We start from the raw sequence: 17,500 nt of genomic DNA, 5'->3' as shown, positions 1-17,500 counted from the left end.
TCTCCCTGAAGATATATCGGCGTCTGTTAGCTTTTATTTTTTATTTTATTTTATTTTATTTATTTTTTTTAATTTTATCTCCCTGAATATATATCGGCATCTGTTGCCTTTTTATTTTATTTTATTTTATCTCCCTGAAGATATATCGGCCTCTTGTTACCTTTTTTATTTTATTTTATTTCATTTTATTTTATTTACTATTTTATTTTAAAGATATATCGGCCTCTGTTAGCTTTATTGCTTTATTTATTTGTTTGTTAGTTGAACTCACTAGAGACAGATCAGTCTTTGTGTGTGTCGGTGGAATGCGAGTGTGATGCTCTTCTGTCTCTGTCTGATCTCTGTGTGTTTGTGGATTGGACCCGCAGTAAAGCGGAGATGACGGACTCCGTCTCGGTGCTGGAAGCCTTCAAGTTCATCGAGAAAGCAGCCGCAGAGTTCAGCGATGAAGACGAGGATGAAGACAGCGAGGGACAGAACAAGAGCGTGGTGGACCTCTCCACCGTGAGTTAATGTTCAGACGGAGAGCCAGAAGATGTGAGTTACACCCTCTGCCCTCGCTCACACGTCCTCTTCCTGTCCTAGATGGTGAGGAGGAAGGTGTCTCCGTCTCCCTCCTCTTCCTCAGCTGACATGAGCGATGACTTGGACACAGACGAGGTCCTGAAGGGATTCGACTTCCTGGCCAACAGTGAGGACATGGAGGGCTCGTCCGAAGCGCCGTCCTCCGACTGGGGTGAGAGTCCGCTCCCTTCCTGCTAAAAACACCAGCACATGTCCACTTCCTGTATAGCAGGGTGTATCATCTGGCTGATTGAGATAGAAAACGGCTGAAATCCTTATTTAGAGAGCAATAAACTCATCGAGCTGAAACCGATTAGGGCAGATGTCCATGTCATGTTCAGTGTGAGTCAGGCGTGTAGCGTGTAACGTGTCTTCCTCCCTCCTCCGTGTAGAGAAGGAAGAGCAGAGCCCCTCGTCTGAGTCCTGGGACGTGGATGAGGGTCTGATCTCTAAACTCAAGGAACAGTACAAGAAGGAGCGCAAGGGCAAGAAAGGGGTGAAGAGTAAGTGGGACAGGAACCTCTCGCTTTCTTCACTCTTTTATTTCTTCCAGGATCCAGCTGCATCTATCGTTTCTTTTCCCCTTCTTCATTTTGCTCTTCAGCTGCTCATTTCTGCTGCTCCCTTTGCATTTATGCTGGTGCTCTGAGAGGGGTGTGGCTTGTTTGCTCCTCCCCCCCTGTGAATGGGGCGTGTGTATAAACAAGGCTCCGCCCCCTTCCCTGCTTCCACTGTAAGAATGTTCAGATGGGACTTCAGCGAACGCTGCTTACTTTATCAATCCACTCTTTATTTTTTCCTCACTGATTTTTATTCCAGTACTTCATTTCTGTCATTTCATTCTGATTTAGTCGTGTTCAATCCCTCCATCACAAAACAGTCCTCCCAGACCAAGAAACACAGTTAAAGCTGAACTCTAGACCAGAGATGACCAGAGTTGACCTTTGATGACTTTTGATCACAGTTATTATAGTTAAGTAAATCAAAAAAAAAAAAGCTATAAAAACCATTTACACTGCTTCAAATAAAAAACATGTTAATTGAAAATAAAAAATGCTGCTCTAATTTTGCTTTTTATTTTAACTTGAACTAAAATCAATTTAAAATTTAATTTAAAAATCTTAACAAAAACTAGAGCAGTATTTTAAGTCTAAAAGTTATTTAAATTTGTTTAATAATAAAAATTAAAAATAATCTTTAATAAATTTGAATATAAAATATTAATATAAAAATGTTATTTAGCAGTGTTTAGTATCAGATTTTCTCCTGGATTGGGAGATAAAATTCTAATTTAGACAGCAATTAAAACAACTTATTTTCATTTCTAATACAATTTTGTTTTACTTTTTATTTTATTTTATTTTTTGTAACATAAGTGAATTTTTTAAAAATATTTAAAATATACATATTTATTAAAATTTTGGGGTAAATTGTAAAAAAAAAAAAAGTACTTTTTTATATAATATAGTTATATAACTGTAACAGTGTTTATTATCTAAATGTAGAAAACGGCAGAAATTCTGATTTAGACAGCAATAAAATCAGCATCCTGTATCTCTATTTCTAATGTACTTTTTTTGTACTTATTTTACTTTGTAAAATAAAGTGAATCTGGAATTTTTTGAAAATTTAGTCAGAATTGCTATTTAAATGTCTAATTATTGAAATAAATTATATATTTAGCTATAATTTGATATGTGCAACGTTTACTTTTATCTCACCTCAATAGATTTTTAGCTCTTCGTTTTAAAAAAGTTGTGCATCTCTGGTCTAGTAAAGCATAGACAGAGAAATGCTTGTTTTTACTGATTAGAAATGTTAAAAATAAAAGTCTTAGTCGAAGGTGGGCTGAATCTGTCCTGGGTTTGTTGTGGTGTGTTTCAGGGCCGAACCGCTGTAAGCTGCAGGATATGTTAGCGAACCTGCGAGACGCCGAGGATCTGTCGTCCATCCAGCCGCCGGTGGCTCCTCCGGCCCGTCCCAGCTTGCCCCGCCTCAGTGACCCCCCGCTGGGACGCACCGATGAGGGTATGTGTGGCTCAGGCTCCGCTGCTGTGTGTGTGTGTGTGTGTGTGTGTGTGTGTGCTGACCTGTGTGTGTGTGTTTCACAGTAGAGGCGCTCACGTTCCCCCCGTCCTCGGGGAAGTCCTTCATCATGGGGACGGATGAGACGCTGGAGAGCGAGCTGGGTCTCGGAGAGCTGGCCGGACTCACCGTGGCCAACGAGGCCGAGAGTCTGTCCTACGACGTGAGTCCACACCAGAAACACACTCATTACTGCAGACCAGATACACATGAACGGGACAAAACTGACACGTTATTCATTTCAGGTAGTGGCCATTGCAACATCTCTGACTTTTGTTTAAAGTTGAAGTACTAAAATAAAAATAAAATAAAATAACTAAAGAAAAAAGCAAAAAATCTGAATTACAAAAAATTTAATCTATTTCAAAATATTAAGAAAAAACTGTTATTTTGTTATTTTTATAATATATATTGTATGTTATAATATATGTAAAAAAAAAAAAAAAAAAATTCCGGTCATTTTAATTTAAGTTTAAATAAATACTTAAATTTAGTTAAATAGATTTTAATTTAAAAAGCAAACTTATTTCAGCTTGTTGCAAAGGCAAGAGTTCTTATTTTTGTTGAAATACAAAAAAAAAAAAAGAAAAATTATAAAAAAAATTAAAAGCTAACAACAAAAATAGTAAAAAATAAATGTTTAAAATGAAAAAAATAATAATTACATTTAATTAAAAAATAAAATGAAAACTAAAATATACTACTAAAATAATTCAAGATATTATCATTAAATTTTAGTTCTCTTGTTATTTTGTTTTTATTTAGTTTCTCATAAATAAAGACAAAACTAAGTCGAAACGTTTATTGTAATGGGTTTATGGGATCATTGTTAGTTTGTTAAAAATGTTAAACTTTTACCAGATTTATGATGTTTATAATTAATCATAATGAAAGCGGTTAGATGATATTTTATTTTATTTTAGTTCATGTAATTGTAGTCAACTGTAATCACTGTGGTGCTCGGCCAAAACTATTTATGCAAAACATTTATTAATATTTTAATTAAGTGAATTTATGTTTGCAGCTGCGGTATGCTGGTTTACATACATGAGTATATATATATAATACACAAATAATCTGATCGAGTAGTCAGAAATTGTTGGTGAAATGAGAGCTGGTATTAATTTGAGTGTAGATGTACTGTATTTGTGAATGTTTCCTGTTTTTCTCAGATCACTAATAATAAAGACGCCCTGCGGAAGACGTGGAACCCCAAGTTCACGCTCAGGAACCACTTTGATTCGATCCGTGGTCTTGTGTTTCACCCCATCGAGCCGGTTCTGATCACCGCGTCTGAAGATCACACGCTCAAGATGTGGAACCTGCAGAAAACTGCTCCGGCCAAGAAGTGAGAGGAGCTTGATTCAGATTTTAAACTAGATTTTATTTCTAAACTTTGTTTTCATTCAAATTTAGTTTTTAATTTTGTTGTTGTTGTTGTTTTTATGTGCTTTTGTAATTTTAAAAAAATTATATATATTGAATTTAAACATTCATATTTACAGTATATCAGTTTTTCATTAATGAATTTATTTTTGTTTCAGTATTAGTTTACTTTTTATTAGTTTTTTTTTTTTTATATTACTATTTAAGTAAAAAAAAAAGAATTCTGTTTTCAGGTTTTTGATAGATTTTATATATATATATATATATTAAGTTTAGGTTTCATTTTTTTATTTCACTTTTACTTTAGGTTTTTTTATACTGAATATATTTTCAATTTTTTTAAAAATATATTGCTATTTAGTTATGATTTATTTTATTTGCATTTTATTTAAGGTTTTTATAATTTTCACTAATTTATTTTTTAGGTTTTTATTATGATTTTAAATATTATTAATATTTAATTATTTTTTATTTATTTTATTTCCAGTAAGAAATTTCAGTGCTTAAATTTAAAATTCAGCGTTTTTATTTCCGTTTTTTTTTTTAAATCATTATTATTTATATTTCAGTTTCATTATCAGTTGTTTATTTTGGCCTATTTATTTTAATAGTACTATTTATGTTTCATTTGTTTTTATTTGTGTTTCAGTAGTTAGTAATCACAGTGCCTCAGCTTATAATAAATGATAAATAGAGACTTTGTCCTTTGATCTTTATTTAATAAATGTGTTGATGATGATGATATCCTGTGGGTCGGTGTGACGGGTGGATGATGATGTTGTTGTTGTTGTTGTTGTTTCAGGTGCGCTGCTCTGGATGTGGAGCCCATCTACACGTTCAGGGCTCACAGGTGCGTGTGAATCCGGTTCAGATCTCTTTAGCAGGATAAACCAGCAGCTGTGTGATGTGGTTTCTGTCTGGTGTGGTGTCAGGGGTCCGGTTCTGTGTGTGGTGATGAGCTCCAGCGGTGAGCAGTGTTTCAGCGGCGGTCTGGACGCGTCCATCCAGTGCTGGAACACACCGAGCCCCAACATCGATCCGTACGACTCGTACGGTGCGTCCCTGATCCGCTGCAGACGTCAGTGAGTCTCTGTGTGTGTGTGTGTGTGTGTGTGTGTGACGGTGTGTGTCTGTGTCTGCTGCAGAGCCGTCGGTGCTGCGGGGGGCTCTCTCCGGACACACAGATGCAGTCTGGGGTTTGGTGTACAGCTCGGCTCATCACAGACTGCTGTCGTGTTCTGCTGACGGGACGGTGAGGCTCTGGAGCGCAGCAGATCCTGCCCCTGCCCTCGCCGTCTTCAACCAGGACAGAGGTACTGACCACACACACACACACACACACACACACACGCACACACACACACACACACACGCACACACACACAGATACACACACACAGAACTTTACAATCTGAAGGAGCTTTAGTTTGTGTGAAGAGTGATTTACCACACATCTGTTTACAAAAATGTTGTACTTTTTCGTAAAAGTTACAGAATGAGACCACAGGGCAGTTTACAAAAAAAATATTTTATTTAATATTTTAATATATAATTTGTAATATTTTGTTTGTTTTATGAAGTGACTCCAAAATGAGTCTTAAAATCAGTTTACAAAATTAATTTTATTTTATTTGGGGTTTTTTTTGAATGAAGGATTTTATTACTTAATGATTTAGGGGATTGGTTCATATTTTAAACTAGATTTTATTTCAATACTTTCTTTTCAATTAAATTTAGTTTTTTTTTTTTGTAATTGTTTGTGCTTTTTTTTTTTTTTAATAAATTTAAGTTATACAGTGTTTACAGTATATCATTTTTTTATTTTTTTATTTATTTGTATATCAGTATTTACGTTTTTAGTAGTTTTTTAAATATTACTATTTAGTTTTAACTTTTTTATTATTCAGTTTTTAGTTTTTTATGTATTACCATTTAGGTTAATTTTTTTTTTTTTTTTTTTGGCTTATTTATATTTATATATTGTGTGTGTGTATATATAGAAAGATAGATATTTTTATATGTATTATTTATATATTTAATTTGTAATATTTAGTGTTTCATGTTGACCTCAATAATGAGTCTCAAAAAGCTAAAGAATGTTTTAACACACATCAGTTTACAAAATTGATTTCATTGTTTTTTATTTTTTTATGATTGAATGATCCTTTTTGGTGTTTTATTACTTTATTAATGGTGATGGTTAAATGATTTCAGCATCTTCTCTGACTGTATTCACAGTACAAAAAAAATATATATTTTTTTTATTTTATTCAAGAAATATATTTTAGCATTGAAATAGACCTCCAAAATATTTTGCTACAGATGCAAACAATTTAATTAATTAATTGAAACATTTAACTATTCATTTAAATAATGTTTTACTTGTTACATTGTTGTTGTTTTTTTTTTTTTTTTGGATGAACACCTACAGGCATGTTTTTTTAGGAGCTGTGCATGCTTTTTTGACTAATATTTTACCAACTACAAATATTTTAAATAAATTAATTAACTACTTACATTTTTTTTTGATGAACAAACCCCAAAATAATAGTCTTACCAAACAAAAAAGACAATTTACTGCACATAAAATTAAATAACTTTTTTTATTTTTTTACTTGAATCGAGTTTAGGAATTGTTTGGTTGTTCATGATTATTCTGTCCAGGTGATTTCAGCTGTGAGTGACTGATGTCCTTGTGTTGTGCAGAGCTGGGCGTCCCGTCGTCGCTGGATCTGGTCTGCAGTGATCCGGCTCACATGGTCACATCCTTCACTAACGGCCGGACGGGGATCTTCAACATGGAGACACGACAGCTGGTGCTGGAGCTCGAGTCGCGAGCCGCCGGAGAACCCGGTACTTCACCTACACCACCTTTATCATTATAGACTGGAGCAGTCCCATGATGCTCTCTGACCTTGATGTGTTTGATGTTCAGATGCACCGTGTCAGATTAATAAAGTGCTCAGTCACCCGACGCTTCCCATCAGCATCACAGCACAGGAGGACCGACACATCCGCTTCTACGACAACAACACAGGTGACTCTTTCAACCATTGATGCGTTTATTTGATCAAAAACATAGTATTAAATTGTGAAATATTATTGGAATTTAATCAGCTGTTTTCTGTGTGAATCTGTGTTAAAGTGTAATTTATTTCTGTGATGCTCCGCTGTATTTTCAGCATCATTCCTCCAGTCTTCAGTGTCACATGATTGTTGTGATATGATATTCATCGTGCTGCACAATATTTTTGTGGATTTTTTCAGGATTCACAGATGAACAGAAAGTTCAAAAGAACAGCATTTAATTGAAATGGAAATCTTGTTACATTATAAATGCCTTTACTGTCACTTTTGATCAATTTAATGCATCTCTGATCTATATAAGTATTAATTTCTTTTATAAAAGCAGAGAAAAAAACATGTAAGACCCAAAACATATAAGAAACTTAAAAAACATTAGAATGTTATTTTTTCTGTTTGTATTAATATGTGTTTCTGTCTGTTCTCAGGCAAGTTGATTCACTCGATGGTGGCTCATCTGGAAGCGGTCACCAGTCTAGCGGTGGATCCCAACGGTCTCTATCTGATGTCTGGTAGTAAGTACTCCACAACATCAGCTTTACTCTACACAGCGATGCTGAACACTAATGGTGTTCTTTAATCAGGTCATAAATGGCTCATAAATGGTTATGATTATGGTTTACATATAAACACCTTAATTGTTCAGTTTATGGTGTGTGTGTGTGTGCGTGTGCATGTATGTTAATGTTTATGTTTTGTCTTCACGACTAGATGGAAAACCTGATAATTTTCTTGCATTTTCAGGTTTTTCTTATAATAATAATAATAATAAGTAGGGCCATGTTAATTTAATGCATTACTTGGTGGAAAAAATGTGTTAACATTATTAATGCATTTAATACGTTTTTTGAACGAATCGAGTCAATGTTCCTGTGTCATGGGTTCAGTTCCCAGGGAACACACATACTGGTAAAGAAATGTATTGCCTGAATAAGTCGTAAGTAAGTCGCTTTGGATAAAAGCATCTGCGAAATACATAACTGTAAATGTAATGATTCAGTGACTCATTCATAAATGCAGTCACTTGCTTTGTTTCTGAATGAATCCCCGTTTTTGAACAAATTGGATGAGTCAGTGATTCAATGACTCATTCGTAAAGACAGTCGATGGCTAATGAATCACCTGTTTGAATGAATCGAGTGAGTCAATGATTCAGTGACTCATTCATAAAAACAGTCACTTGCTTCATTTTTGAATGAATCCATATATTTGAACAGATGGAGTGAGTCTGTGATTCAATGACTCATAAATGCAGTCACTTGTTTAGTTTTTGAATGAATCCATATTTTTAACAAAAATAGCGGAGTCAGTGATTCAGAGACACATTCATAAAATCTGTTATTTGAACGAATTGAGTGAGTGAATGAATCAGTGACTCATTCATCAAGACGGTCACTTGCTTCAGTTGTGAATAAATCAGTCATTTGAACCAATCGAGTGAGCCAATGATTCAATTACTGTTTCATAAACAGTCACTTGCTGAATTTTTTAATTAATCTACATATTTGAACAAATCGAGTGAGTCTGATTCAGTGACTCTTCAATTGAGTGACTTGCTTTGTTTCTGAATGAATCCACATTTTTAAACAAATTGGCTGAGTTAGTGATCTAATGACTCCTTCAAAAAAACAAAAACAGTGACTGGCTCATGAATCAGCTGTTTTAATGAATCGAGTGAGCCAATGATTCAGTGACTCATTCATAAAAACAGTCCCTTGCTTCATTTTTGAATGAATCCATATATTTAAACAGATGGAGTGAGTCTGTGATTCAATGACTCATAAATGCAGTGATTCAGCGACACATTCATGAAACATAAATCTGCTATTTGAACGAATGGAGTGAGTGAATGAATCATTGACTCATTCATCAAGACGGTCACTTGCTTCATTTTTTAATTAATCTACATATTTGAACAAATCGAGTGAGTCTGTGATTCAATGAGTCATTAATGCAGCGACTTGCTTTGTTTCTGAATGAATCCGCATTTTTAAACAAATTGGCTGATTCAGTGATTCAGTGACTCATTCGTCAAGACAGTGACTGGCTCATTAATCAGCTGTTTTAATGAATCAAGTGAGTCAATGTTTCAGTGACTCATTCATAAAAACACTCACTTCATTTTTCAATTGATCTACATATTTGAACAAATCGAGTGAGACAGTGATTCAGAGACACATTCATATACCGTATAAATCTGTTATTTGAGCGAACTGAGTGAGTGAATGAATCAGTGACTCATTTATCAAGACTGAATGAATCAGTCGTTTGAACAAATCAATTGAATGAATCACTCATTAACACAGTGACTCCACGCCATCTACTGGTGGTTTATATTTCAATAATCATTTAAAAAAGCGTTATTGTATATATTTCTGAAATGTTTTACTGTTTTGTAATATCTGTTCGATGAGCGGATGTTGATTGTGTCTCAGGTCACGACTGCTCGGTGCGTCTCTGGAACATGGAGAGCAAGACGTGCATCCAGGAGTTCACGGCTCACAGGAAGAAGTTCGACGAGTCCATCAACGACGTGGCGTTCCATCCCACCAAGTGCTACATCGGCAGCGCGGGAGCCGACGCCCTCGCCAAAGTCTTCGTATGACCTTCGACCTCCGACCGAAACTGCCTCCACAAACTCCTGCGCGGTGAGGCCTGAACACGGACAGGAAGGCCGAGACCGTGACCTCTGCTCTGATGAACCGGGCAGGCCTGGGTGCTCGAGGGGAAGTCGACACACACGGAGGAACATCTCCGTTCAGCCTCACAGGAAGTTGGGTGCTTCCCACACTTCTATAGTTTTTCCTTGAGTTTCTCTTCTCCTCCTCCATCTCTGGTTTTCCCGTCTAGCGTTCGCTCCTTTTAAAATGACGTGCCTTTTGTTTCAAAGCGTGGATTCTCTTCGAGGGAAAACAAACCCTGTCGATGTTTCAAACTCATTAAATGCATCATATTATTCGGATGGAAAGTTAAGCTCGGTTACGTTTCTCACGCAAGGTCCAAATCCTAAACCAAAACGGACGAAATGCATTGAATTAAAAGACTCAAATTGAATGCTTCTCATGTCTAAATCGTATTGTACATAATATAACATAAAAATAACTCTTGCAGCTCAGACAAAGTACTAAATTTCTACATGTTTGTGTTCAAAGTCATCTCAACGCAGTGATGTTGAGACAAAATCTCAATCATTTGACTAGATTTAGAGCCGTTTCTGAATATTCGTTGAACTTCGTCAAAGTGATAATGCGCGAAAGTCTTATAATAGTGTTGCAGTTTTTGACAAGCTGTACTCATAACAGTACAACGATTCAGAAGTCTATATTTGTCTGAGATCTGTATGTTTATTTATTTTTAAGGCCTTGTTTTGCCTGTAATGCCAAATGCATTAGGATTTAGCTTCAGGAAGGGACGAGCGGTTGTAGTTAAACATCACATCGCTCACTCATCCCTTCTCTTTTAGGTGAAAATGATTTGAAATCTATTTTATATGTGATGTTTTGAAGCGGATACTAGTGTTTTTTTTTATCATTTTATGGTTGCAAATAGACCGAAACCCGAGGTTCCTGCAGGTCGAGGATTTTTATTTAAAACTCTTCTGGTTTATTTGAATTTGTCTGTGATTACTTGAACTGTGTGTGTGTGTGTGTGTGTGTGTGTGTGTGTGTCTGCTTTTATTGGGAATTGTTTGCTTTTAACTGATGACATGAGCACTACAAGTCGAGCGAAGTGTTTATGTGTTTGATTCAGGGCTGTGAAAAGCGTTGCGAGTTCGCTTATCTACCAAATGATGATAATGGACTAGTTTAGACAAACACGAAGAAATAAAGTAATCGCGAGATTTTTTTCTGCCACATTTTTTTTTTTACGTTATTACGATTTTTTATCAGAATTTTTATTTTATATCAAACAATTTGGGCATTCAGGTTGTGAGATCTAAAATCGTGAGATAAAACGCGATCTTCTGTTGCGAAAGTTAAAAACGGATTGCGATTAAATTGCCATAAGTCGCAATTACCTCTTACATTTTTTTATTATTATTATTCTGTGGCCAAAAAAATACAAAAAACTTTTGTGAATTTTCTAAAAATTCTGAGTTTGTATTATTTGTTTATATTCGAATTGCGAGATAAAAAATTTAAAATTACCATTTTAGTTTTTTTTCTGTGAATTGTAAAATGTAAATTCGAAATTCTAAGAAATAAATTCATAATTGCATGATGTAATTTAGAATTGTGTGGAAAATTGCGAAATTATATCCTGCAATTCTTAATTTCTATATTACGAATATATATTAAACTCATAATTGCAACAAAACTCGCAATTCTGCGAAAAAAAATCTGAATTGTGAATTTACATCTCACAAGTTTATACCTCACAAATAAGACTTTTTTTCTCAGAAATCTGAGTTTCTATTTTAATTGCGAGTTTGAAAGTTAGAATTATATATATATATTCCATTGCGAAAACGTCCTTCCATACAAATCCATGACTTTCTGCGTAAAACACCGCGATGAATGTCTGAGCTGCTCTTTTACATTTCCTGCAGTGTTTTAAATCTGAGGCGCCCTTGACGTTAAGCTCGTGCACAGACGACTGATGGGGTTGATAGGGAACAGCGTGCGTGTTTTCGTACTAGTAAATATATTTTCTCATTTCGTTCATTTTGGTGCGTATTAATTTTAGATATATAAGAAAGAATATCAGTTTGTATAGTTTTAAAGTATTGATCAACAATCTATTTATGAACCAGAATACAGTGTATATTAACTTGCGAAGCTAACAGTGAAGATTAACCAATATTTGAGATACTAGTCGCGCAGGAGAGATTAGTTTGCGCCACCTGCTGGTCAGAGATGGGAACTCGGCTACTGAAGATACTGAAGTGCTATTAATTAATGCGATTTGATTATTTTGTTACTGATCGATTGACGTAACCGGAAACAACAGATTATTCGAAAGGGAATGTTGAGGCGATGTGATTGGATGAGTGGACGGTGACATCACGATGGGACGTACTTTTAACCCTTTGGTTGTATAGAGAGAGTTTGGAAAGATTGTGTTAATAAATGCTATACTCCTCTTGTACATATTTTATCATTGATATTACAGTTTATTCTTGATTTCTTGTTGTATTCTCCTTTTTCCCCCTTCAGATGGACATTTATCAATATAATACAATAATAAAAAATATGTTGTATTTCACTTGTGTTTGGTTTTTCTGTTTGATAGTTTTTCCTTTTACAGGTTACTGAAAATGCCGTTAAACTCCACAAACAAAACAAGTCCTGCAAATGAATAAAAACACATATTATAGAGACACTTCTTACTTTATGGTATTAAATAATTAGTTAATTGCATTTAATATACTATTATTGCGATAAACAATGCAATTGGTTCGTAAAAGGTGTTTTTGTGCTCACCTGGCTTGAGTTTTTTGTTGCATTTACACAGTTCTGACCAGCAGGAGTCGTTTCGAATCAGTGAATCATTTGGCTAAGCAATTTGTTCAATTGACTCAAAAGATTCGGTTCGCCCATCACGAGTCCACAGATGAAGGGGACAGATGCTGTCGCAGTAGTTCAGTTCAGCCACCAGATGGTGCTGCAGGACACATTTGAAACTACTAAACTTTTAACTAAAAGCAATTAATGCCAGAAATTATTTATATATACTAATAGTAGTAGTAGTAATAATGTATTTTATTTATGTTTTTTTCCTTATATTTTATATATCTCATCTCTTCTAAGAGCTACGTATATATATATATATATATATATATATACATATATATATATATATATATATATATATATATAATGCATTATTTTGATATAATAATAATAGTAATTATTATTTATTTCTTTTTATATCTTATTAAAAAAAAAACATATTTGAATGAGAGCCTTTGTAAAATACCACCATATTAAAGTTTGGGGTCAGTATTTATGATTTTTTATTAATACTTTTATTCATCAAGGATGCATTAAATTGATCAAAGTGACTAAATTTACAAACATTTATATTACAAATGATTTCTGAAGATCATGTGACACTGAAGACTGGAGGAATGATGCTGAAAATACAGCGGAGCATCACAGAAATAAATTACACTTTAACAGATTCACATAAAAAAACAGATGTTTTACATCATAATAATATTTCACAATTTTACTGTACAATCTAATTGCTGGTTAACATTAGTTAATGCACTGTGAATTAATATTAACAATGAACGACTGTATTTTTATGAACTAACATTAACAAAGATTAATAAATTATGTAATGTATTGTTCATTGTTTGATCATGTTAGTTGATACATTAATGGAACCTATTGTAAATTTTAACCAAATTATTGTTGTATTCTCAGTTTTTTTTTTCTTTGGACATTTATGATTTTGATACAGTTTAATAGCCTACATTTGTGAGTGTATTAGATTTTAAATAATTTAAGTAATTTTAATAGAGCAATTTATCTGTATTTGCTTCAGTGTCCCATAATTTTTCTGAAATATGATATACTTTAATTTGTGATCCAGCAAATTTAGAAAAAAATTGTACTCAAAAAAAAAAAAAAAACCTTCCACCAGAATGTTAAATTGATTTTTTTTTTTTTAAAGATAGTAAACTCAATTATATTGTAAAATGTAAGAAATTATATTTTCAAAGAGAATATATATATATATATTTTACTAAATAAATGCGATATTTGAGCATGTCTAATTAAATATATGTATATATATATATATATATATATATATATATATATATATATATATATATCTTTATTGAATTAAAACCTTACTGATCCCAAACTTTTGACAGGCAGCGTATATATTTGTATTTTTACATTGATTTATTTATACTGTTGTTCTCAATTTGTATGGCTGGTTATTCTTGTGAGTCAGTTTGTCTAACAGTTAGGTTAAAGTTAGAAGGAAAAAAAAGTAAATAAAAAAATGAAGGTTTAAAGATAAAAAATATTGAGTGGTTGTTGGTTTTCATGATTCCAGTACACGCCCATGTTTTTTCTGCAACATACTTTGGTTTAAACTCCTCAATGGTCATGTAAATCAACACCCTTTTACCTTGTCACAACAGTTCTGTTAACATTTTGCTGTTTCAGTGCGTGTCTCTTTAAATGATAATGAGCTCTGCTCGCCCCGCCCCTCTTTTCTGTTACATCAAAAACCAAACGAATTCACTGCATCCTCAGGGGCTCTGTTATGTTCACTTTTCCCTCTAGCTACAAAACACCTGCATTGCTTATGAGGACAACACAACTGGCTGAGGGTGGAGATATGCTAATACAGGGACCGCCCATCAGCGGCGGTGGGCGGGGCCTGAGCAATATGACGCTATACCACTCATAAAATCAAAACGCTTGATAATTGAGACTGTAAGTTTTTGGGGATTATAAAAAGAAGTGAATAGATTTATATGACTGTAGGGCGGGTGTTTCCACACACTCATTTATATGTTTATAAACACCATGTAAAAGTGAATTTTGCATCTGATCGAGATAATTCAGCTGAACCTCATAAGAGAATGACATCATTAGAGTTAGTGAATGACATTTTAATTTTGCATGAACACTTTTATTCTCATGTAAATGCAAGACAATTCTTAATTTCAGTTTTTTGGTGATATTAAATCACTGACTCGACACTAAAGCTGCAGGAATGGAAAGAGAAACATCAAATTACAGAACCTCATTAAAGACACGTTTAAAGAAAATGCCCAACAGTCAAATCTGAGATAACACTTTCATTAATGTCATCTATTAATGAGCAATAAGTTAGGTATCAGTTCTGATCAATTAAATAAAATTACAGTCATGGAAAAGAAAAACTTAAATATAATACATATGATAAATATTGAATATTATTAACTAATAATTACATAAAGAAATGCATTATGCATAAAGGCTTTAAGTGTTATAAACATTTTTAGCTACTCTAAAAAATACTTAAATAAAAAATACTTAAACAACTCTTAGTGTTCCTGTAGCTCAACTGGTAGAGCGCTAGCAAGCAAGCACAAGGTTGTGGGTTCGATTCCCCGGGAACACGATATGTAAAAATTGATAGCCTGAATGCACTGTAAGTCGCTTTGAAAGCGTCTGCTAAATGCATAAATTTAATTTAATAAAAAAAAATGTGACGCACTACGAATATACACAAAAGCGTCTATTATTATTATCATTTTAATGTTTTTTACATAACTGTTTAAAACCCATAATTTTAAACTGACGTTTATACAGAAATAACTTTCAATTTAATAAACGTTGAAATTAACTTTAACTACAATTAACAATTAAATCAAATGCTGGATTTTTTTTCGCTCTGCAAAAATGTTAATGAGCAGCATATAAACACAAAACTGTCTTTATTCGTACACACTTGTTACAAAACAACAGTTCACATTCACAACCATCATTTATAAAAAAAAAAAATAGCTTTCCACGCATTTTGTGATCATGACGTTTTGTGACGTAGCTGAAATATAAAATGAAGCTGGTAAGCGCTGGTGATCTAGAGTCTGATGCACTCGGACTCAGGTGTGTCTGACGGCTCGGGGGCGTCGACGAAGAACACCTGTGCACCTGCAGGGGGCGGAGTCTCCTGGTGACTGCCCACCCCTGAGTCCGGGCTGGGGGCGGGGTTTGCCGGATGGTATTTTTTCTCGTTCTTGTGTAAGTCGTGGTTGTCTTGGGCCTCGGCTCTGAATCTCTGGCCGTCCGCCTTCCCCTTGAACTCTTTGAAGCGCTTGAGCTTGACGGCGTCTTTGGTTTCTCCGCCGCAGGGCAGCAGCACGCTCACGTCTCGCCGGAACTTGGAGCTCAGGCCGAAGTAGATCAGAGGGTTGTAGAAGCTGGCGGATTTGGCGAAGAGCCTGGTGAAGATGCTGGTGAGACTCGGCACGTGGAAACCCCACGCTGACCACATGGACACGACCGCGTACGGAGACCAGGCCAGGATGAAGGCCGTGCAGATCACTATAGACACCTGAGAAAACAGATGAACATCGTCAGAATCAGAAAAACTGGGGAGAAACTGAGTGAGAAATTGAGCCTAAATACTTGATTCTGACACAAAAACATCTAATATTTCCCCCTCTAACTAAATCATACATACTATGAATATTTTAAGATCATATATTGAAATTAACTTTAAAATTTAGATTTAGATTTTTGAATGTAAACGTGATTGTGTGTGTGTGTGTGTGAGTGAATGTGATTGTGTGTGTGTGTGAGAGAGAGAGAGAGAGAGAATGTGTGTGTGAGAGAGGGTGTGTGAGAGTGTGTGTGTGTGTGTGAGAGAGAGAGAGAATGTGTGTGTGAGAGTGTGAGAGAGAGAGAGAGAGAGAGAATGTTTGTGTGAGAGTGTGAGAGAGAGAGAGAGACAATGTCATCAGCAAATCTCAGATTGGCTTCCTCCCTAAACACCGAACCACTGACCATATTCACACACTACACACGCTCATAAATGAACATGTACACCAGAAGAAAGAGGGGAAAATATTTGCATGCTTTATAGATTTTAAGAAGGCTTTTGACTCTATCTGGCATAATGGACTATTTTATAAAATCATTCAAAGTGGCATAGGGGGTAAAATATATGACTTAATTAAAAACATGTATAACCAAAATAAATGTGCAGTAAAAATTGGGCAGCAAAGGACAGAGTATTTTCCTCAACAGCGAGGAGTGAGACAGCGACCTTATTTAACATCTATATCAATGAACTGGCAGATCTTCTGGACCAGTCGAACAGTCCAGGACTACAATTACACCACACAGAGGTCAAATATCTACTGTATGCAGACGACTTACTAATTCTGTCTAAAACACCAGAAGGTCTCCAGAACAACCTCGACATTTTAACTAAATACTGCCAGGATTGGGCCTTAGACGTCAACATCCCAAAAACTAAGATTATGATATTTCAGAAAAAGCCCAGAAATCTAGAACATAAACATCTATTCACATTAAACAACACCACACTTCAACATACTTTACAATATACTTATCTTGGTCTGGTTTTAACTCCCACTGGAAATTTCAAATTGGCAATTAAAACATTACTTATAAAAGCCCGCAGGGCACTACACGCTATACGAATGAAATTATTTAAAATAAACATCCCCATCAGAATCTGGACAAAGATCTTTGATAGTGTGATTCTGCCCATTGCCCTGTATGGAAGCGAGATCTGGGGTCCAGCGAGTAAAGACTGGAACAAACACCCTTTAGAAGCTCTGCATGGGGAGTTCTGCAGAAGCATCCTTCACCTGCACAGAAACACTCCTAATAACGCCCGTCTTCCCCTAAACCTCATCATTAAAAAAAGAGTTTTAAAGTTCTGGATCCACTTAAAC

At 34.8% G+C, this 17,500-nt stretch overlaps 2 protein-coding genes across 4 annotated transcripts in view; one reads left to right on the top strand and one right to left on the bottom strand.

Moving 5' to 3' along the window:
* The window catches only part of LOC128021957 (striatin-like), a 30,377-nt gene extending 18,053 nt beyond the window's left edge, over window positions 1-12,324 (top strand). Inside the window, exons 6-18 of one of the 2 annotated variants that reach the window (XM_052609061.1) lie at window positions 369-504; window positions 586-736; window positions 957-1,067; window positions 2,449-2,592; window positions 2,676-2,812; window positions 3,822-3,997; window positions 4,838-4,885; window positions 4,968-5,089; window positions 5,181-5,348; window positions 6,742-6,888; window positions 6,971-7,072; window positions 7,548-7,634; window positions 9,555-12,324. In XM_052609061.1, coding sequence (XP_052465021.1) covers window positions 369-504; window positions 586-736; window positions 957-1,067; window positions 2,449-2,592; window positions 2,676-2,812; window positions 3,822-3,997; window positions 4,838-4,885; window positions 4,968-5,089; window positions 5,181-5,348; window positions 6,742-6,888; window positions 6,971-7,072; window positions 7,548-7,634; window positions 9,555-9,724 — 1,699 coding nt within the window. In that variant the 3' untranslated portion in view covers window positions 9,725-12,324. The remainder of the gene's footprint in view (window positions 1-368; window positions 505-585; window positions 737-956; window positions 1,068-2,448; window positions 2,593-2,675; window positions 2,813-3,821; window positions 3,998-4,837; window positions 4,886-4,967; window positions 5,090-5,180; window positions 5,349-6,741; window positions 6,889-6,970; window positions 7,073-7,547; window positions 7,635-9,554) is intronic. The other variant, XM_052609063.1, reaches the window with a different exon arrangement.
* Window positions 12,325-14,696: 2,372 nt separating this feature from the next.
* The window catches only part of LOC128021956 (opsin-5-like), a 12,995-nt gene continuing 10,191 nt past the window's right edge, over window positions 14,697-17,500 (bottom strand). For both annotated transcript variants that reach the window (XM_052609059.1, XM_052609060.1), the window contains exon 6: window positions 14,697-16,128. In XM_052609059.1, the coding sequence (XP_052465019.1) occupies window positions 15,655-16,128 (474 nt within the window). In that variant the 3' untranslated portion in view covers window positions 14,697-15,654. The remainder of the gene's footprint in view (window positions 16,129-17,500) is intronic.

This window comes from Carassius gibelio, chromosome A11 (genome assembly GCF_023724105.1).
Source record: "Carassius gibelio isolate Cgi1373 ecotype wild population from Czech Republic chromosome A11, carGib1.2-hapl.c, whole genome shotgun sequence".
Lineage (NCBI taxonomy): Eukaryota > Metazoa > Chordata > Actinopteri > Cypriniformes > Cyprinidae > Carassius > Carassius gibelio.
The sequence above is the reverse complement of the archived record's forward strand: the minus strand, read 5'-3'. Positions and strand labels throughout refer to the sequence as shown.